At 37.4% G+C, this 23,872-nt stretch overlaps 1 protein-coding gene across 4 annotated transcripts in view; it reads left to right on the top strand.

Annotated features, from left to right (window-relative positions):
* The window catches only part of ptprub (protein tyrosine phosphatase receptor type Ub), a 167,360-nt gene extending 158,919 nt beyond the window's left edge, over window positions 1-8,441 (top strand). For all 4 annotated transcript variants that reach the window (XM_041234002.1, XM_041234001.1, XM_041234005.1 and 1 more), the window contains 5 exons: window positions 25-339; window positions 782-907; window positions 2,105-2,262; window positions 2,464-2,599; window positions 5,128-8,441. In XM_041234002.1, the coding sequence (XP_041089936.1) occupies window positions 25-339; window positions 782-907; window positions 2,105-2,262; window positions 2,464-2,599; window positions 5,128-5,190 (798 nt within the window). In that variant the 3' untranslated portion in view covers window positions 5,191-8,441. The remainder of the gene's footprint in view (window positions 1-24; window positions 340-781; window positions 908-2,104; window positions 2,263-2,463; window positions 2,600-5,127) is intronic.
* Window positions 8,442-23,872: the final 15,431 nt, after the last annotated feature.

Raw genomic sequence — 23,872 nt, 5'->3', positions numbered from 1 at the left:
GGCACCCTGTCTTTCATTCCCCAGACCCTGAACTCGGTGACCCCTCACCTGGACGTAGAAGAATGCAGCATTGCTCTGCTTCCACGGAACCGCGAGAAGAACCGCACAATGGACGTGCTGCCTCCAGACCGCTGCCTGCCCTTCCTCGTCACCACTGATGGGGAGAGCAACAACTACATCAATGCAGCTTTGACCGACAGCTTCAACAGGCCCGCAGCCTTCATCGTAACCCTGCACCCCCTCCCCGCCACCACCGCTGACTTCTGGAGGCTTGTCTTTGACTACGGCTGCACCTCCCTCGTCATGCTCAACCAAGTCAATCAGTCCAACTCGCCATGGGTGAGAGCACCTTCTTTTGTGATTTGTGTCTGAGATGCTCAGAATGATAGTGGCGCGGCCTACAGAAGACATGAAGTGCGTACAGACAAAGTCAGTCTACTTTTCACTTGCTTGATTATTTCATTGATCAATTGCAATATGCAGTAACGATGTATCCTTGTTCTACCACATTGTTATTACCTCTCCCATATCGATGTTAAAACCCACAAGCTTTTAAAAATGTTATTTTATGAGAACAAATCCTTTGATTTCAGTTGCAAAGCCACTTCAGTTATTCCCCTGTTATAATTATTGCTTTGGGGTCAAAATAGCTGTAGTGAGTAAAATAATTTGCCAGGGGTGCACTTCATAATGCAGTTGTTTCTTAAGAACATGGGATCCCTCATTTATGCACATTAAATGTGAGTATATTTCTATTACTAATCTCTGTTCCGTCCTCCAGCCCTGTATGCAGTATTGGCCTGAGCCAGGACTCCAGCAGTATGGCCCTATGCAGGTTGAGTTCCTGTCCCACTCTGCTGACGATGATGTCATCACACGCCTCTTCCGTGTTCAGAATATGACACGGGTAAGGACTGTCACTGCCTTCATTTCTTTTATGTACATATATTTCTGTGACGTATATAATTACCAAAATAAAAAGTAATGTAGAGGCATCCCCTTACAAACATGCACTGCTTATATCTGCATCAAGCTAATACATGCCGAACAGTGCATCTGGCAAAGCCTAAAGCAATATTTTGTTTTTGATTTTTTTTTGGGGGGGGGGGGGCACTGTGCTTGTGAGAATTGCTCCCATGGCACTATTTTCAAGATGAGTACCTTGTTGCCAGCGATTATGTGTGGATCGATCCTATAGAAATGTCTTCAAATGGAAAAGCAGTCTCTGAGGGTTGCTTACCAAAGCTGTCAGAAGTCTTAATTTCTGCTTGATTTACTAATGATCAAAACTGTCATTCTGGTACTGCTTCCTGCCGAGAGCCAGGATTTTGAAATGGAAGCAAGGGTAGTACCATGCAAAATGTTCTCACAGTTCTGTATATTTGTGGTCTAAAGCTACAATAAAAATCTAAAGTTAGAAATGTAAAACACTGCGTTATAGCTATTCCTGCACTTCACGCATTATCCAGTCAAGATATATCAATTCAGCCGAAGGTCAAGGTGTTCGCTTAGACTTAATGAGTCACTGGATTAATTTTCTTACCCCAGGCCTTACTTAATTGTATCATGTGCAACTTACTGCACTGTGTTCAGCACCCTCTCACATAGTGCAAGACCTTCAGGATGTTCTCATTTGAATGTACAGGCAAAAAGAAGTCTACCAGTGATTTCATTTTAGAAATGTTTAGTAACTTTATTAGCTATAATAAGATACCATAAATAATTTCCTACTTAGCAGACAATTCATAATAAGCTACAAACATTGCTAAAATGCACAGTACTTTCATTACAGGAGCAGTGAACATTAACAATGTCGGTGCCACTTGCTTTCAGACAGGGTCTTTACTAGCTGTATTGTATGATTCTCTCAATAAAGTTCCATTGCAGGTGGTGAAATGTACCTTCACTGCCACATTGTTTTTAACCTCTGGACATATCAGAGATACATATCCTTAATTACTTTGTTTACAAGCCATTCAATCTGATATATCCCTTTCTATACCAATAAATATTTGTTTTTTGTTAACAAATAAATAAAATAAAATAAATAAATAAATTCTAGAGGCCCACAGGCTGTGTTGTGATCCATGCCTCATCTTTGCAGTTACAGGAGGGTCATCTGGTGGTCCGGCATTTCCAGTACTTGCGGTGGTCCGGCTACCGAGAGGTCCCGGACTCCAAAAAATCATTCCTGAACCTGCTGGCACACGTGGACAAGTGGCAGAGAGAATGTGGCGAGGGGAGAACCGTTGTCCATTGTCTGTGAGTACTCATGATCCCTGCACAGAAGGCCCAGACTGGAACCACATTGTCAGTATACCACAGTATCATCGTACAGTGGCCCAAGAATCAATCGGACAGGTTTCAATATGCATAAACTGGTTATCTTGGCTCTGTCTATGTATCTGTGTCTATGTGTCATCTGTGGGATGTCTATTGATAGCCCGTGTCTCTCCTCCTCAGGAATGGTGGGGGCCGCAGTGGGACGTTCTGTGCCTGCACTATGATTCTGGAGATGATTCAGTACCAGCACATGGTGGATGTGTTCTACACAGTCAAGACATTGCGCAACTCCAAACCCAACATGGTGGAGTCTCTGGTAGGTATGGAACTCGGAGGGGATTGGTTAGGATGCTGATGAGGTTGTATAATGCAATTCTGGTCACCACATTGCCAGAGGGACATTATGGCCCCATGGGAGTCCAACAAAGATTAATCCCAGGGCTTAATGTAATGAGCTATTGAGCTGAAGCAACTGAATTTGATTGAAGTTTTCAAAATCTTGAGTTGACAAAGTTAACCCTAACCAATACTTTAACGTATCACCAGGATCAGAGGACACAGTTGATAATTAAGTGAAGATAGACATAGGGCACTTAGACTGAGAGCTGTGAGGATATGGAATACATTACTTAGCCATGTTGTTGATGCTGAATCATTGCGATCTTTGAAGAGATGACGCAACCAGGTATGGGGATCAATCGGGTACGAGGTACCAGACATGCATTGAGGCCCGAAAGGCCTTCTCTCGTTCGTACATTTTCTCATGTTCTTCTGTTCAATGGAAACATGCTGTGCTTTTTTAACTGCATTGGCTTTTTGACCAATGTATTTCTTTGTTCTGCGGTACTATTGAAGCACACCAAAGACTTGTTTTAACGTTCAATAAGGTTTTATTTTAAAACACATCAAATGGTGCCCAAGAGTATTGATATCTCCCAATAATGTCAGTGTTATTCCCCTAAATGTATGCAATGCATTTTGATTGCATGTATTAACACTGGGATTGAAACATCAATGTTCTTGGTCCACACCCTAGACTCCAATTGAGTATTTCTGAATTGTTGAAGAGGTTGTTTAGTATTTATCATATGAAATGTATCTGTTACAAACAGTGTCACACTATGTCCGCCAGTCATCTTTTGAAAGCATATACACGCTATGACAAGCTGCATAGAAGCTATGATAAATCCTACCAAATAAAAATAATAAAATCATCATGGAAAATTGTGTCATGGAACTTAATTAAGGATTTAATTTTCAAGTAGAAGTATATTCAGACAGCTAATTGGGTTGATCGAATATCTGGAACTACAACAAGCATTGGTGTAAGCAAATTCAAAGCCTTGGTGTAAAGCAAATTTCAGAGTGATACTTTTTACAAAACTAGTAAACTGCCCTTTTCTTCCAAGTAAGTTGTTTCGGTAACATTTTACATGAAGTGTCTCTAATGACTGTGTATTTACATAGTGATTACAATTACAATGTTATTATGCATAGTTACAATGTACTTAACATGGATTAGGGTTAGGTTTATAGTTAGGGTTATATCATGCACAAACTAACTTGTAACTATGCATAATAAAATTGTAAGTACTATGCTACCATTGTTTCTTGCTGATTATGCACCCCCCCCCCCCTCCCCCACGAGGAATGTATAAATTAGCAAATCCGGTGCCACCGTCGTCACAACTGCCATCGATAAAGTTACCTCTTGACGTCAATGATGCAGATCTTTTTCACCTATCAATTTTATTTTGTGTTTTCAAATCATTTGGTCTGATATTACATTCCCCATACGTTCTGCTTTTTTTTTTTTGTTCACAAAAACTCCCATTTCTTGTGGTTTAAAAAAAAAAAAAAAAAAAAAAACAAACAAAAAAAACAATTCCTCTTAGAAAAAGAGAGCTTTTTGCTTTTGCAATTGCCTCATGGGCACAATTGTAAATTTACCTCAGGAAAATTTTTAATAGAATGCCGCAACAGAACAAGTGCTTTTATTATTTGACTGAATCTAACCCTAGGAAGTGAATTACGTTCATGCTGTGAATGGCATTGGTCCAGAAAATCTACCAACAACTAACATTGAAATACAAATTGCAGGAAGTGTCCATCTGTACACAATAGCAGCAGTGTTTACCTACTGCAGTCAGTGGTACTTGTAGTGCAATTCAAATGCTTTGAAAATGATTTGAAATACTGCTTTGATTGAAAATTGCTCTAAAATAGGGTTGTTTAAATATTATAAAAAAAATATTTGTTGCTGCCAAAAGATGGTCAAAAGCTTGAATTTAAATTCTTTGCTTCCCTGAAAAAGCAATATCTGCCTCAATCCAGAAGATTGTTTACTGTGCATCAAACGACTCCTCAAAACCCAGACTTTTAATCATTTTATCGATTGTTTTCCCTCTATGAAATAACACAAAACACTGCAGCTCAATTTAAGATGTATGCAACATACTAGGAGAGGCTACAGATGCTTAAAATAAATGTGCGATTTAATGATCGTTTTCAAATAAATGATGATAGATTAGACATCAGATGGATAAATTATTCAGAAACCATTTGAATTCTGTCTAAACAGCTACCAATGAGATGACATACCAGTGCTACTAAGTGACATTAGTATTGTTGAGCAGTGTTTGTTTGCCTGTAATCAAGGTGGTAATCAACTAGGTCTGAGATGTAATCAAATACATTGGCTGTATATTTTTCAGATGTCTGTTTTTCTTTAGAGGCTTGGTTTGTAAATATAATGCTACTAGCTCTCTCAGAGAAGAGCTTGAGAGCTTTAACGCTAACTGGCTAATTCACAGCTCATCAGTCCAATTCCCTTGTCTGTTACAGGAACAGTATCGCTTCTGCTATGACTTGGCCCTTGAGTACCTGGAGACCATCGATGTGAGATAGCAGACAGTGACCTGTCAACCAAAAAAAAAACTGGACTACTGCCTGTGTGAAATAGTTAACACTTATTAACTCAACTTGGATTATGGGCTAAACTGCAGTTCGAGACAGGATGGGAAGGAGAGGGATCCACAGAGATTTTGTCCTCTCCACATCTTTCCTCTTTGTATTTTCCTTGCCACTTACTATTTCAGCCATAAGTATGACTTTGTATGTTTACTGTGGCCTCTCCCTTATTAATGAATGGTGCTTTAAAAAGCTTGGATATCTCCACAAGATTTATTGAGTGATTGGTGGAAAATTGGAGTGTTGGACAAGAAGAGCCAAGGATATAGACCAAGATGATGTCTTGTGCTTTTGAAGGACCACTTTTTTTACCACTACATTGATGTGTGCTGGTACTACCACTCTTCAGAATGACTGAGGAGGGGTCAAGATTTACATTGCCAGTTGTCTTGTTCTAAGGACATGACTTGCGAGTTGTATTGAAAACTAGAATTTAAACATTTGCTGGGATGTAGTGGTGATCCAGCATCTAAGGAGAATGCTAAAGGTAAAAGTAACACACTTAAGGGACTGTTCCACATCTGGGTTGCTGTTTTTCACCAAACAGTAACATAAACCCAGTCATGTAGAACCAGAACTGCAATGTATATGTATTTCATTATTTGCAAAAGTTTCTATATGTTGTCTGATGTCCAAGTTTCATATACAGTGCAGGACCATATTGAAAAAATCAGAAAATGCTATGTATTTATTTGATCGCTGATGTTTTAAAGAAACGAATATGGTCTGTTGCCATACTCAGTTTTGTTTCAATAATTATCATCCAAGCAACTGAAGCCATTAAAGGCTGAAGATACCATTGTCTATGACTGATCCAATCGAGTCAAGACAAAAGTCTTAATTTACTTAAGGCTTTGTAAATGTATTTATTGATCAGCTTATTTATTTTATGCACTGATTGCTATGCCTGGGCTCAATGTGTTCTCATTTATTTTCTTCAGAGCTGTAGATAACCTTGTTGTCTCCCTCTTGAAAACTGTTGAAGATGTGCAAATAATTTGACTACTTGAATTGTAATAATCTTTTTTTTTTCTTAACTCACAAGGAGATCTGATTTATGTTAAAAAAAAAAAAAAAAAAAAAAAATCAATTGACTGACAGCTACTTTGGAGAAAGTGGTTATTGACCCCTTCAAACCGTAATATGTTGTTTTAACCAAAATTGTTTTGCAAAAGCCAATACTATTCAAAGCATTCTATAAAAACCATGCCATATAGAAAACTGGGGGGAAAAAAAAACAACTTCTGTCATTCAGTATCATAATAATTCAGGTTAGCACCACAGAGTTTCTGTTCTGACAAAAAGGAAAGCTTGCACTGTGCGACTAACAAAACAGAAATCATTAAGTTCAGTTGAACACAATTCACAAAGCCTTTTACTCCAATGCATCATTAGCATCAGGTGAAAAATGAATACTGGAATTCTTACATTTTCTACATTGTTCATGGATAGTTTTGTAACTTTGACTGGTGTTTTTATGTTTAAAAAAAAAAAAAAAATGCTAATGACCACTTGGAGTTAAGCCTTTGTGAATTTGCCTTTTTTATTGTCTTGATAACAACCAAAAACAGTTTGATACAGTTCCTCTGGAATCTCAACACAAAACCATTCAAACACACGTGAAGAAACATTTTCAGTTTTTTTTTTTTTATTTTAACACGAGGGCCTTCATTTTTTTTTTTTTTCGCAAAATGTTAAAAATATTCAGAAGTGCAGGTTCGCCCAGTTTGGACAAAGAGTTGAAATCCCACGTCTGGTATTGCATAAATGTAATCGCATGCACATTAAATTTGTGTAATTTTTTGGATAAATAAAATAAAAATCTATACTGAATTATTTGCACATCTCCACTAAACATCCACATTTCCAAGATTGTTCCAAAGGGCCTTTCCAAAGGATGCTGTGATTTCATCTGTTAATCTCATCGTTCAACATGCCTCGCATGTCTGTTTAATTCCGTTCAGCTTCCATTATTTGTAACCAATCAGAGACTCGATCTCAAGAAGCCCTCCAATAGAGTGCTTTTACTTCTGTATAAATTACTGCAGCATCCATGTGTATGTACAACACCTATAAAACAGATTTTGCTTACAAAAACATCTATTTTTCACAATGGTTAATGGCTAATGTTTAACCTCTAAACTGTTAACATCATTCCAAAGATTAATTACTTTAGACATGCCAACAGATATATTTGTGAGCAGTGTGTTTCTCATTTCAAAGGATTTCCCACAGGTGTATTCATAAGCTAGGAAATGCCAATACTGTAAAGACTGTGTTAGCTGTCGTGTTCTTATATTATCTAGTGGGTACATATATTCTGATCCAGAGAAACGTGACAAAAAGAAGTCTTGTTAAAACTCCTAATTTGTCAATTTTACTTGGATTCATTTGGTGATCTTTTAGTGTAGTGTTGTATTGGAAAACTGGAGGTATTAAACAAAAGGAAGGGGTTTAATGTTATTAGTGATATGATTTCCAAATGTCTATATTTGCATAGTATGTTTTGAGATTCTTCAGACAAGAGGAGGAGTTTGGTTGTAGATTTAGTTTAAATATCACAGTGCCTCAAAGCAAGGAAAATATGGGACCCAGTGCTTGACTGTGATCCTTTTAAGCTGGGTAGTAAACCTCTTCCTTGTGACTCCGAGGCAAACTATAGTGATGTGCACAGATTCGAAACCTGATCCCCAAAACCATATTTGGATTTGGTCCAATTTGTGTAGGGTGATTTTTTTTCCTGACTCATTCAAACTCTTGATTGTTTAGAACTTAGACCCAATGAGAAGCAAGGGGAGGTGAGGCTTTCAACTGCCTGAAAGCGATGTCCATCAACCTGGCCTCTGCACTTTCGTTCATCCTACAACCCTCTCAACTCGCTTTACAGCCAATGAACATGCTTTAATCCTGTTTATCTCGATTTTAACAGAAAGAGAGTGTTAAAACAAACCAGAACACAAATCCTTAATATTGTAAACTTATAAAACCAAACTGAACCAAATGTTGAAACTGAACACTGTTTACACTCCTAGTGGTTATGGAAGCCTGACAGAATACCCCACTTTGAATGTGTTTATTTCAATGATATTGATGATGTATGTAACTAGTCTGTTGCTGGGCAGAAGAAACCTAATCAAACATAACTGGAACACTCCTGATTTATTAAATGTAGTTGACTTTTAACTGTATTGGAGGTTGGTGTTCTTCTGTCTGTTTCCAGGCCCTAAGGATTTCAGAATAAAAATAAAAAGATAAAAATACAAGAGATGAACCTGAGACCAAGATAATGTGTTTCCAGTTACCAGGGTCCAAATATATTGGTGTAGGTACATGGACACCAAGGACAGCAGAGGACAGTAGAGGACACTAGTGGCACTGTAAGGACTCACGGAAGCTGTTTTTTGGCCCCATTTCTTTCACAAAACAATTCTTTAACAAGTCTTTAACAAAAGAATTCCACAAACTTATTTTTAAAAATGTACTTTGTATCACAGATAATTTATTGGTATCAAACCTTCAATCTAACTTATCTAAATATACTGGTCTACAAAAAGCAATTTTACTTAAAAGCTCTTCATGCAAGTAACATGGGGCAATTTTAATTCTGTTGTTATTTATAAAGGTTCCTACAAGTTACTTACCATAAATTACTTAATTCTAAGGAGAATTTTACTCGGCAGTCCTAGGCAACACTGACTCATTCTCTGTTTGGTTGTGGAACGTGGAAATCATCGAATTGTACTATGAAGTCTTCACCACAATGATTCTTCAATCCCTGACAGGATCAGAACAGTATGTATGCATTGTCTTCTTCTTTTATTCTTCAGCCACAGTCTTTGCGTTCTTTTGCAATATATTAGATTTAGACGCATTCGTCCGAACAGTCCTGTTTGAGACACGGCAGGCGTATGTCACAGTCTCTCTGCTCCTTTCACCGTGGTCCTGGTCTCTCAGGCTCTCACCGCTTCTTCCCTGTGGGTCTTTCGAAGGTTAAGAGCATCATGCTCTTTTTTGGGCTAGCTTTATTTACTCTCTTACAGGTTCTAAAAATGTTTTGGTTCTGCAGAGGTATTATTCTTGGAAAGTCGTGTTTAGTATACATTTATGTGGTTAGAAATGTCACGCCTCTGCTGTTCGAGAAGGTTCTCAATCCTTTTTGTGACCTCTTGTAGGTGCAGTAAACAGACTTTCAAATGGGGTGACACTTACACACTTGTACATGCTGCCAGTAAGTTGTTATTTATATTATGTTAGGCGACTTGCCTGGAATACCTTCTTACACTAACTTATTTCTATTTTTTTTTTTTAATTAGTCAGTTTGTCAGAAATAGCTACTACAGTTCCTATTATATGAATTTATTGGATAATGTATAATTATTTGGTTAAAAAAATATGCATTAATATCCATATTGTACAAGTACTGGCAACATTATCACAGATCCCTCTTTAAACAAAGGCTCTAAACTAAACACTACTGTATAACCACACAGATAGGAGCATGTGTTTCTGTAATGGGAGTGTGCTAATAAGCAAAATAGGTTTCATGGACTTGTGTGCAACATTATTTCAGAAAACAGCAGAAAAGAAAACTCACAAAATCTGTTTTTAAACTGACCTTTTGAAAAGTGTTGTTTATATACACTATAATATGAAGTGAAGTATTAGGCAGGAGAGTGATTTGATTGAAGTATTAAAAAATTGAATTATTGAACATTTTGTACAATCCGAAGAACATTGCACAGGTTTAATAAAACCTGTGCGCCCTTTATAGCAAATAAAAATCCTGTTTTATTCCTTCTATTATGTTTTGGGTCTATTTGACCAGGCAGCAGTTTCCACTAAGTGTTTTTCAATTCAAATGTTTTCCTCTTGACATCTTATGACTCGATGTGATGAACATATACACATAAAATAATTTAATATCGGGATTTTAGACAGTGTTCTTCATTATTTCTATATTGCTTTTTAATAAAAGTAACTTCTTGTAAAATCAGCAAGCAAAATAAACAGCCCTGTTTGGAAGTCCTGATTTATTACTGTGTCAGGTCTTGCAATGAAAACTACTTTTTTGCAAGTAATTCTGTCTCCATTTTCCCAAAAAGCTATTGATCCAAACTCTGCCAAGTAATCACTTTTTTTTTTTTTTTTCAAGGAAATGACTATCCCCATTTGAAAAGGATTAACCCTAGATGGTTGTCTGTATGCATTGTGGTTTAATAAAAAGGAACGTCTTAAACGTCCCTTTAAAAGAAGAGAGAGAATTTGTTTTCAGACTTTAAAAAAAAATCTTGACCCCCCCTTTATTGATCTTCCGGTTTTCTCTCAACCAAAGATAGTTTCAGCAGTCAAAACAGATCATTGTTCTTGAGTGGAGTAACCGGAGCTCAGGGCCATTTCTTGAGTACTAAAATCTGGTACCGACTTGCAGGGCCATCAAGAGAAAATCCACTCCCTGTGGGTCATCTGCCACTGGAAACCATTTTTGTTTGTTTCTTGTCAAATTTGTGGTCTCAGGCTCAGTCCAGTTCCTACTGAATACAAGTTACAGAGCAGGGCTACCACAATGGCTGTCTTTGCAAGGAATCAGAAGGGCTATTGGCTGGATATGCATGGAAACCGAATAACCTTCAGCTCGCTTTAGAGATGTTCCTGCAGTGCAGGGCACATTGGCTTTGGGGTAAAGCAATGTAAGCTCACATTGCTGTGCTGTATCTCTATGGATTTTGCAAACCATTCTGCATTATAACAGCTTGTTACTGCTTTCTCATGTAACTATTTCTAATGAAATTACACCAGTAAAAACTGACCAAGGTAAGTGTATTCTCAATAGTAAGACAGAAAAGTGGTATATTTTTAAACATTTTTTTCAATGTGTTAATGACCTAATTTAGTATGCATGTTTTACTCTAAAAGGTACTTTACTAAATGGCTGAATTTACTTTTGTAAATATATCTAAAATTGAGTTCAACATTTTATCTCAATCAGCCATTTAGCTATCTAAATAGTGGGGTCATCAGTGGGGTTCATAGTGGATAGTTAAAATGGCCTGGCCAAAGCCAATGAGATCCTTGGGATTCTGCCAATGCAGTACACTTCGACTCTGGATCCTAACATACATACTGAATATAAAGCATATGATTTTCCTGTATTAACCAGAATTATACCAGCACCAGGTGTTTTGAACAATCTTGCCATGCTGGATTTCACAAATATGATTAACTGCATAGATCATTGACAGCTGAATAAATTGTTGCAATGATAAATGAGACACTGAACAATTAGCCGTCTGCTGTAAGAAGCATTCTGTTCTTGAAGGGTTATTCAGCTATGAAATAATTAGTTATATTAGGAAGGTGTTGCATTTTTATTGGTTCACACTTTAAATGAATAGGGGTAACTTTTCCCAACACTGCTCTGATTGACTTATGGCGCATGGAAAGATCAGTACTGAAGGGCTGTTATAATATTGAATATTAAAACCCTCTAGACTGTCCCATGAAGAAACTGTTTTTTTTGTTTGTTTGTTTTTTTTTTATTAAACTGTTATCACTCAACAGCAGAAAGACTAACAATGGGATGCGCAGACTGGATCTTTGGTAATTTTAATTGCGAACTGCATTTTCATTGAAGGGTAGCAGTGGTTTATGTATAGTTATTAAATTAACAAAATTGTTATTGTTTAATAAAGAGGGGAATTGAGAAGTCTTGAATCAGGTCCACATGTTTCCCTAATCTTATTTCAGACTCGAACATACTGCTCTTACTGCCATGCCCATTGAGGTGAGACCTCTATTAATTACAATATTATCCCCCTGTGCCCCATGCAATCATTGTAAATATTTTAACACTGGAGATTGAACCATGAATGTTCTTACTCCTTAGCCCAGGTATCTCCAGTTCTGAATCTAACTGAGTTATAAAACAGTGAGCAGTTGAGTAGCTTCATATTGTGCAAAAAGCTTATACGTGCCATTTTCCAAAAGCGGTGATAAATATCAGTACTTGCGTTCAAGATTTTCTTAAATGTTGTGTTATTGTTCCTTCCCATTACCTTTCACTCAGATTCCAATATCCTGCAAGACAGTGACTCAGTAGTCTGGATAAACACACACCCTTCAGGGTCCATAGTAACTCATTCAGACTTGGAAGCAACACATTGTAAACTTTAAAAATAAAATCCAGGAATTAAAAAAAAAAAAAAGAAAAAAACTAACGGATGGTTTCACAGACCCTGATTAGCCCTATCCTTGGACTACCTAATGTTACTTTTGATAATTAAGTCATAAACTAGTATTAATCTACATCTAAAAAAGCAGCAGTTAATCATATTAAAGCTGTGGCAATAAGACTCATATAGAGTCCTTGAGAATGCAGCCTCCCACTCTAGTGTTAAATCCTTGACTTGGTCTCAGATTGCATCCATTCAGGGGGCTGTTCTCTACTTCTTTCTTATCATGGTGCCAACAAAATAATTCAGCTAAATCTGACCTAATATATCTTGCCATTATTCGTTGGTCTCATATTTTCCTAGATGAAAAACATGTTATAGGTGAATTTGATTTTTTTTAATGGTAATTTATTTGAAGCTGTTGGTGAAGAATATTCATTGAACACACCTTGCAGATACTTCAATGCTACACTTCTGTCCTTCAACTTTGTAAGGTCACATGAAGTCGACATTAAAAACAAATCCATTATAGTTTTAGTGATACTTAAATGCAAGCCATGGGAGGTGTGTAGCTTTTAGGAGTGTGAGTTCTTTTAAAGAAAATAATGTGTTTTTTTCTGGAAATATATATATGAAGCGTCAGTGTCAAATAAAACCATAATGTTATGAATTGTTTTTCCAACATGGGCTGAAACTCCCAGAAGCAACGTGTGTGAGTCAGCTGCATTCATTCAATGAGAAGAGCAGCTTGGAAAAGAATGTAAGAGTCTATTTACAAATGCTATGAAAAAGTACTGTTAAAAATCACATGCATGTTTAACATGTGTGCATCTTTCATATTGGAACACATGAGATCTATGAAGTGATGATACTGCGTATTAGATAAGGCATTATTTTGTAACTATGTACTTTTAAATTGCATTCAGGCAGCTTAATGATTTAGTATCTCAAACCAATGTCATTTCTTATGGGCACTCCCATATGCATATGCTGTGTATTTCATTTTTATATATTATATAGATAGACATATATTGATATAGCATAACTCAAACAACATATATTTAAATTACATTGTGTAGATAATTGATTCATATTTTGATTAAACCACTGGAAAAATACACAAGACTTGCCTGACCAAATCCTGTTCAATTAGCAGGGATGGAAAACAAGGATCTCTCCAAGGTCCTGAAATTCCTTTAAGGTTCCAAGGCCACACAGGCTTTATTGCATTTCCATTTAGTATCCACACAGACATTACATGTACACACGCTACAATTCTTTTCCATCTTCTGGATAAGCCGTAGAGACTTCTTCAGCACCCCATTGTCTTTCACAAGGTAAAAGGCGTTACATTCAAGGTGAAGTCAGTTGCCATGGCGCTGTTTACACATTTTGCTCTCCTGAACCGCAAACTCTTTTTTTCCTGAGCTTTCTTTTATTAAGCCTCTGCCAAGGCAAAAAAATGTGCACTTTATCTATATAAAATCCCAAACATTTACCAACTTTCTCTTTTATGAGTGAAACTGGTATCCAAGATCATATGAGAGAGGCTGTTGATTGTTCTGGAATTAATCTGTTCATATCAAATGGATGCTATTTTCAGGGAGAAACCGCAGTTTGAATCATGTCACACAGTGAGTGTTCAGTTCTCAGCTCCCAGTGGACCTCCTTCCTGATGTCTTTAGTTGTGGGAACAAGCAGTGTGTGTGTGTTAGGTTTGATACAGCAGAACAGGAATGAAAGGGTCCCAATTTATACAGATCACACAGCTATTGTAAAAACATTGGGGGTTTGTCCTGGAAGGAAGCTGCAATGAAACAACAATCATGTCTATATCCAAGGTTGGAGTTGGGTGAACTGCCTGAGGAACAGGGAGTTAATTTAGGGATAGCAGAGCTCACCCAGTATAGCAGACACGTGTGCAAGCAGGACCCTTCTATTCTTGGCGCTGTGATGCACCATGCCCACCTGCTGATTAGGCGCTCGCAGCTGCTAAACACAAACACAACTAAACAGAGTGTCAGGTTTCTTATTAAAATCAACCCCATTGCCTTTCATAGTGGACCACCATCACAAAGTGCTTTTCAGAGGTAGGAACTGTTCATCATTTAAAATCTCATCTACAGGATGGAGCAGAAGGAGCTCAGGGATCCAATGAGTAAGTCAGTGGCAGAGGTGGGATTTGAACCTGTAACCTTCTAGTTACAAGCCCTGGACTTTAACCACTGGACAACACTGCCTCCTTATATACAATCATTATTTATACATAGGAAGCCACCTCCTTATGTGCAAATCTCTAACCCTACTATACATGGGTAATGCATTTTCATATAGGGCATGTGGAATGGGGGTAGATTTAGCTGGCTCTATCTGTCATACTAAAATCACCAATTCTGATTGGATTATAGAAACAGATGATAACTGATTGCAAACCTATTGTATTTGCTGTTACAGTCTCGCAATATAGAAACAAGCCCTTGATCTGGTTTATTATAATTTGTATATGCGTTTCAATATTTTAACACAGACAGTAACTGCAGATTCATATTATTGGCAATTCTTGATACAGTCACTACTTTTGCTTCCAGTGATGTAATTTAAGTAAGTTCTATTGTATTGATTAGAAAGACAGCACTGATAAGTTATACAGTGCTAACCAACTTAAAAGCCTGGATGCAGGAGAATTACTTTAGTATCTTCTATATGTCTGTTTTAAACTGTTTTTTTTTTATTCATCACTGTATTAAGACAGAGAGACGTGTTCAGCTCTTTCCTAAGGTCATGGGCATATCACGTAGGATAAGGTAGTATTCTGCTGGTGGAACTCTACCTACAGTACTTTAAAGTATTTGGAGAGAGCCGAGGAAACAACTGCAGGGAATACTTTCAGCTTTATAAACCATAGGTGGTGTACATGTTTTATTAACTGGCTTGTTTAACACCCTTCATACCTCATAGAATACAAAAAATACAGACACCAGGACCAGAGGACACAGTTAGAAATTAAGTGGAGAAGGTTATGAGATCAATCAACTAAATCAGGTGAGGTTGGATGGGCCTAATGGCCTCTTTTCGTTCATTATTTTTTAATGTTTTTATGTTGTTATGTGCATATTGTTTCACAAAACAGAAAATGTTTTGTTGTTTCATATGGTGTTCATTGGTTAAAATTAAAGACTGTGAACCCTATTTGTTATCTTTAGCCCAATAACTAAGAAAACCTGGTATGAAGTTTTGGATTTGTGCAAAAGATTGCTTTTGATATTGGAATGAAATGAGATTAAGTGCTACAGTGGTGCTGATGGAAAATGTAGAGTTAGATATGGCTTCTTTCAAAGCAGATATGATTATTCATGCCAAAGGGTGCACGCTATGACAAAGTGAGCTTTCTAATTTCAGATAAAATACCATTGCAAAAGTAAAAATACCTCTGGAAGTTACTTTTGATAACTAAAGATTTACAATTCTAAAACTCATAACAATTACTTCTTTGAAAAACACAATTAGAGCCTGATGATCAATTTGCAGATACTGTCCCTTATTTTTTTATCAAAACGAACTATTGTGGGAGTGAATGGTTATTATTGATTTGGGTCAAACAGAAAAAAAACTGTGTTAATATAGATGCCTTACTCTGTGTTCGTGTGACAAGTCATATGCACATTTAAAAAATATATATGGATCTAACCTGGTGCTTTATATTTGGATGCAAAGGGGTAGGTAAAGTAGGGGCACTAAATGTCATCTTTGCTCTGTGTCTGTTTTAGTAAATCGAGCTTTAACTTTCCTTCTCTTTATTGTATTGTCAGCTTAGTAAGCCTACAGCTCCAAACACCAGCGTTTTTTAAATGCTCAAAATTATAACTTCAAACGTGCTGTCGCAGAAACGTTTTTTTGTGTGAAACAGGCAATGGCGTCACAGCTAGTGTTCACCGCTGGCTGAACAAAAGCATCACAAAACTAATTTTTGCATTGCATTATCTGACTACTTATATGTCTTATTTTAATGAACTGTAAAATAATGAAAAATGTACTATATTGCATAAGACAAAAGCAAATCATTTAAAATAATGGATAGATGGTATTCCATATTGATTTAATAAGGACAAACTGTTTGACTCCCTGCTTTAACCCTTAATCTTAAGATGTTGCTTAACATGTGCCATTAATAGAAAACCAAGCATCTTATTACCACTTAGTTTAAATTAAGGTTAACTAAACTGTATTATGTAAAATAGCATGTGTATATAGTATAACATTGTTTTCCCTATAAAAATAGAAAGGATGAGAATACATATATTTCTCCATTAGATCCCCTCGATGGGTTTACAGCATTATAATGCACACACTGTTTTATATCCTTTATATAATTGTAAAGCAGCTCTGTGCACATAGGTGATTCATGACATATTTGCAATCAAGCAGAAAGATTATTTTGCCTTCAAGCAATTATGTGATGATAGAGTGTTGGGCAGCTGGCTATTCCTATATAAATTTTCATTTATTCATTTTCATTACAAGTTTCCATATTAATCTTTGTATTTGTTAGTCAAGCTATTAGTTCAGCATTGTACCACTGCTATTCAAACTATTAAAGTGATAGTCCAGATCAGGGGTGTCACACATAAGGCTCAAGGGCTAAATCAGTCCCCAGGGGTCAGTTGATTTGCCTTTTCATTTCTTTTTTTGTCCCCCTCTTGGATGCTCAATCAGAGATCATAAACCCTCAGGAAACAAGCAGCCATGGGTCAAATGAGGCATGCAAACCTACAACCTCACCTTACATCAGAGCGGGAATTCATTGGAATGCATGTTAGCTCTATCACATTTAATGTTTTCAATATGATATCAAATTGAATGTGAAATTGCAGTATGGTTCTTGCTGAAATTGAGTTTGACAGCACTGGGCTTGATTTATTCTCTTCTGATGTTAAAACACCACTGCAAAGCTGCAGGAACGAGACCGGCTTTCTATTAGACAACAGTGTTGAACATAATCAAGTATCAGAGCAACGCATCTTCTATATTTGTATTTATTTGATATGTAGACTTTACGAAGATAGTCAAAGCAAAATAAGACATCAAGTGGCTGTGTTCTGTAGTGCAGTACATTTACAATATTTGCGCTGTTTGTCCATTTAACAGTTGACATCACAAAGATGCTGCAAAATGATCTGTCAATCTTGGGCAAGTGTTGTGTCTCTTGGTCTCCCAGTTTGTGGCCTGTCATTGATATATATTTATACTGTCTTGCCAGGTTTGAAATTGCTGGCTGTGAGCACCCAAGAAGGCGAACCACAGTACGCTTCCCTAGTCCAGCATCCAACATGCCGATTGCACAAAGGCGCTGCTCTCTTGACAGACTTGGCATATTGTTTTTTTTTTCTTTCTGTGATTTTCTTTATTGCTTTTATTCAAGCTTGCAATTCAACAGCTGAAATCACTCCATATCCAGTGTCCAATCAACTGTCTCACTAATTAGGTGATTAAGTGCCTATGTTTCAGTCATAGTCACTCAAGCGTGTCATGATCAGGGATGAATGATTGAGTGATTAAAAAGAGACCAAAAACATTTTGTCAATGTCCATCATTTACATACCTTTTTTTTTTAATAAATGTGTTTCTAATTTCTAATTTAAGTTTATTTTGATGCTTGGTATATATTTTTCTCACTATGGTTAAAGTCAAAGTACTTAGTTACCAGGTAGTGTATTGTGTTAAAATAAAAGGTGAGCAATTCTTTAATGAGCTTATCAAGTTGATATTTCCTGTATTAATTGGCTCGCTTCACAAGCTACACAGAACTTTAGAACTCTGGCAAGAAAAAAAATACTCACCAGAGATTGTACAAAAAATATTGCATGGGGTAGTGTGTGATAAGAGAATTTAATGCCCACCCTCTGGATGGGGTGCTTGGCTAAACCCAGAGGGATTTGATTCTCTCACACACTACCTTATGCATCATTCTCTATGCATTTCAAATGTTAGCATGTACAAAATTATAAAAAATCAGCAAGATATGGGATGTTACCAGTGCTAAGAGACGCAAGAAAGTTGATTGTTGATACTAAATACAACTAAGTTACGGTAGACAATGTCTTTTATTCAAACATCTGTCAAACTTCATTCAATGTCTCTTTGTATTACTGAAGATCTTATGATCTAGTGTTTTAAAGTTAAGGATGTGCTCTTATTAACAGCCTATTGCTTGTTAATGTATAAATCTCCCTTCTGCTTGGACAGAAGAGAGCAGCTTTTTCCTGTGTCCTTCCATCTCTCCAACACTGACAGCAGTTCATATTTCATGAAATTAACTGACTGGTGCAGCACAATCACTCAGCTCAATCACAAGTCGTGTGTTAGTTTCATCATCCCCAAGTATTTAATCCACTAACTAGGAACATCTGGAACACAATAATACCAAAAACCTTTCTATGCCACCAAATAACATGCTGCAACTACGAACTAAATTCATAGCCCTAAGTGATTAGGTATAATTAGACAACTTAGATTTCAATTTTCTAAGCAGTTGTTTGCAACTCTGTTAAATCCTGCATCTGCCCAAAATAGCACTTCTGCTGAACAACATAATCACTGATTGAAACTGTTGTTTTGTATAGTATTAATTGTGCCCAATTGCTTTACCTGTGATTTTTCTCCCCAGTTTAGGATGCCCAATTATGTTCCCTCACCACAGCAGTTCCCCACACAGCTCAGATTTATTTAACCTCCAATTCCACAACCAAGTCAATTGCCACTTTTGCACCTAGGAGCTCTGGAGTGGAAGTGGAAGTCACCTCTGCAGTTTTCTGCTTGAGCTCACCTGGTTCCACTTTAGCGCAACAAGGAGAAATAATCCCTGCCAGTTTTGCCTCCCTAACCCATGGAAGTGCCAGAGCCAATGCAATCCCCAGAGAAGATCAATGACTTTGCACAGCCAGGATGCAAACCTGCACTCACCTGACTTTGACACCTTGCACACCCTTCACCTGAGGAGGACTCTCTCGGGAGCTGATGTTTTAACTGTCCCATAGTAGGATTTACAGGTTTCTATTTGGATTGTCACTTGGTCATAAATTTGTCCGGTGGTGTAGTAAGCCAACACTGATCTGTGGTTTTATAATTCCCAACAGTAAGGGGCATGGCATGTGTTTGGGTTTGCAAGTGAACTCTAGCCTATTGCTGTGAAAACAACACAATCGTTTATTTTGATCTATTGTATCATTTGCTGGTGTATTTATTTAACGAATTAAGCCATGGCTTTCTGTTATCTTTTCTGGTTTATTGCTCCTTTGCAATTGTATTGAGTTTGATTCGTGGAATTATTTAAATCTATTGTTTCATTTCTCAGCATTAACAGTTTTATTATATCCAGGAAAACAGATTACCACTGGGTTTGAAATTTGGTTTCTAGTTTACCACTCGAGTGCATATACTGTCTGCAAGTAAAATAAAGTAATATTAAATGCAAACATTTGTATTCATTTCCCCAGCAGGTGGATTGAAATATTAATCTCTGTACCACACATGCTATTTAAACCATGGGTGCTCCCAGAACATGCAAAGATAAATAAAAGACTTTAGAAAGTGGTTGTATAATAGTGATAATGGCCTTAATGTGGCGTGTTTCTCAATAATTGAACTCCGTTGTTCAAATAATGCCATTCAAATAATGCCTTAATGTACTATACAATATTGAAATGCTATCATAACCCCTCTTTGAGTAGGAGGTCTAGAATAGGATGAACTGGATGTAAATTGAAATAGAAAACTGTGGCGTAATTAAAGCATCTCTTCTTGAAGCACCCTACTGAACATCTTGAATTCCTACAGCACTCCAGTGACTTTGCAATGCACAGGGACTATGCAAAATTGGTCTCAGTCCTTCCTGCTGTCATTGGAGATCCCCATTTTAGAAAGGAACTGCAAGTGCTGGTCCCCATGGTACTCATTTAGACACAATATCACTAGCATATTTTCGGGCATAGTGCTCCTGTTCCTGTCTCATTGACAGGAGATGCGGGAAACATCTATACTTTTGAAATCACCCAGGGCAAGGTGTTACAGAAAAGGCATACATAACAATAATGAATTGTTCTGTCCTAGTGTGGGGTGCAAGACTGACGTAGCTAAGGAAACACCATGTGCTCTATTGTATTAATCTGGAACAGCACATTAAAGCAAATAACAATTAATATAAACAATGTCTGATAACCGCATTAGTGTTACAGAACCCCCTGCAGTGTTTATAAGAAACACAGCATTGCTGTATCCCACGTTGTCCATATCGGAACAATGTTTTTCGATTAGACACTAGGGAATTACTGTTTTTAATCAGGAACGTTCGCCTGAGAAAGTAAATTTAGTTCATGCTCCCTCCTGCAACAATGTTGATTTTCTCCCCAATTTAGGATGTCCAATTATGTTCCCTCACCACAGCAATTCCCCACACAGCTAAGGTTTAGTTGACCTCCGATCCCACAACCAAGTCAATTGCCTCTTTTACACTAAGGAGCTCTGGAATGGATGTCCGAGAACTACTGGCCTCTGGAGGAGCAGAGGGTCTGGAGAGCAGGAAGACACCGAAGATCAGAGGTTTTGGGCTGAAATGCTGGTTTGGCACAGTTTTATTGAATATAGACTGGACACTACCAGAATTGTTCCAGCTCAACTTGGTGATTCTTTGTTTTTTCTTTTGGTTTACAACAACAAAGGAATATTTTTTTCTCTTTAACAAATGGAAAGAACAGAAAACAATAAATGTGAAAATCACTATTAAAACAAAGATGAATGGGGCTTGGCTTAAACACCATATAGCTATTTCCCTTACTATACTTGTTTTATCTTCACTAAGCTTTCCCTAAGTACCTTTACTGCAAATTTTACCACACCATTAACAATATGTTCAGATTAAATTTTCTCAACATGACCAGAGTCACCCACTCCTTTCAAAAAAATGCTTTCCAAATCTATCCGAGTAGACTTTTTATATACTCCAACCTGATCATTAATTGAGTTCCTCACCTTTCCTACTGAAAGCATGGCATTTCCAATTAACCCATTTCAAATTAACCTGTTACTTGCCAACTTGTATCAGCTCCCTGCAGTCCTTTCTCAGGTTCTTACCAGACAGGCTTTGTTCCTGGTCCACTTTATTTGCCCTGCAATAACCACTGCCTGCCCTACTGTTAGTCTGCAATATGTTTAAAAATATAATACTGTGATGCGGAACACAGGACACAGCAAAGATAACATTATGCATTTCTTGTAGACTCTTGTAGACTCTTTCAAGCATTAATATACTTGGCAAATTACTGCTCACTAGGTGTGGAACTCCACCTAGAGAGAGTGGACATCTACTTTCACCAATGAACAGAGTTGGTCCCTCTTTACTGGAGGCGCGCCAGCAAGCGCCCCACATTGTGGCACCAAAAGCACAGGGCGCAACCTTTAGCAGAGGTTTGTGGTTTAGAACCAGTTTAAGAAAAAACAACTCATGCATTAACAAAAGTCATCTGCCTGAGGTCACAACTGCTGTTCTATTATGATTCTCAGACATGGAGGGGCCATCCGCGAAGGGACAGGTAGAGACAATGTAAAGTGAATGCTCTCTGAGGAGTTAGAAATTCTAGTGGAGGATTTATATATAATACCTTGTTTTATTTATCCAATTGAGTCTCAAGTTAGTCAAAAATAAGTGTAAATCAAAATAAGTTTCACTTGTATGATGGTAAACACGAAAGAACCAAAGTATTAGTGTTTCCATGATTTTTTGACAGTACTGTACAGATTGTTTCTGATTTGTGTTACATCCTTCACCCAAGAAAATGGATTTGAGGCTGTAAACAGAGTTCAAGACCTTAACAAGTGTTAATACAGTATACCTGGACATTGAAGCCAAGAGTCATTTAATGTCCACATTTACCAAACTCTTAGTAAGTGATTTAAAATGTAATACAGGCAGATAAATTGAGTTTAATTTGTCAAGGTAGGAAAGAGCAATGGTAGCTCAGATAAGGACCTGTCGTATGGAAATCACAGCTTTTCAGATATCTGTTTTCTTCTTGGCTTAATTATTATTACTGGCTGGATCTTCAGTAGAAGGAATTCTCCAGAAATGCTGTACAAACACACAGCTACAAAGGAGGTTTCAAACCAATGACTATTCTGCTTAATCAAACAACTCCATTCTACTATAGAAAATGCATCTTCACTCTTACTTTTGCTTTTGATTGTTTTAGGGGACAGGAGATGGAAATAGTGATACAAAACAAGCATGCATTGCTGCTTTTCCTCAGGATGATGGGAATCTGAAGTACTCTGGCTTTATTTATGTGATACACAGAGTATGAGCTGCCCATGGGACCTGGTTTGGATCACGAAACAATCAAATCGGAAAACTTCAAATCCCATCAACATTTAAACCCCACACTCACAGAACACACCCTGATGCAGTGTTTTTACTATTGAGCCAGAATTTACAGACACTTTACCAGGTCAGTTTTTTTTAACTCGCCTCTCTAATTGCAAATTAATTGATTTTATTGAACATGTAACATGAGTGTGAATTGCGCGAGCGGCTTCAATAAATGTGCTCAATTGTTTAACTGCGGTGGCGATTCTATCCAGAGAGCATCATACCATGTATTAAAATCATACTGCTTGAAATGTTATATGGTAAACAAAATGCATCAAAATAGTACAATTCCATCGTTATAGAGAATTATGCACTCACCCGCACGTTTAACCTTAAGTTTCTATTAATGTAATACTTATGGACTCAAATGCAAGGCATTGTGCTTATTTCTGTGACACACAGTCCCACCTAAATCAGTAAATCCAGCAAATTGGCAAGCTGTATAGGTCTGATTGATGGAAACGATCCTCACAGGTAGTAATTTTCGCCCCCAGACAGGTGTGTGCTTTTAGTAATAGTTAGCAAAACAATTCCATTCCTTTAGCGGCAGCTCACACAATCTGCACTCACGTTACATGCTCAATAAAATGATTTAATTTGCTGTTCGAGAGGTGAGTTGAAAGACCTGACTTGGCTTAGTGTCTGTAAACTCTGGAGCCAGGTGCCAACCCTGCACTGGGGTTATCATTTTCGTTTAACTTAAGTTTCTATTAATGTAATACTTATTTGTGCTTCACACAGTCCCACCTAAATCAGGTAAATCCAGCAAATTGGCAAGCTGTATAGGTCTGATTGATGGAAACGATCCTCACAGGTAGTAATTTTCGCCCCCAGACAGGTGTGTGCTTTTAGTAATAGTTAGCAAAACAATTCCATTCCTTTAGCGGCAGCTCACACAATCTGCACTCACGTTACATGCTCAATAAAATGATTTAATTTGCTGTTCGAGAGGTGAGTTGAAAGACCTGACTTGGCTTAGTGTCTGTAAACTCTGGAGCCAGGTGCCAACCCTGCACTGGGGTTATCATTTTCG

The sequence above is a fragment of the Polyodon spathula genome, chromosome 32 (genome assembly GCF_017654505.1).
Source record: "Polyodon spathula isolate WHYD16114869_AA chromosome 32, ASM1765450v1, whole genome shotgun sequence".
In the NCBI taxonomy this organism is placed as follows: domain Eukaryota; kingdom Metazoa; phylum Chordata; class Actinopteri; order Acipenseriformes; family Polyodontidae; genus Polyodon; species Polyodon spathula.
The sequence above is the reverse complement of the archived record's forward strand: the minus strand, read 5'-3'. Positions and strand labels throughout refer to the sequence as shown.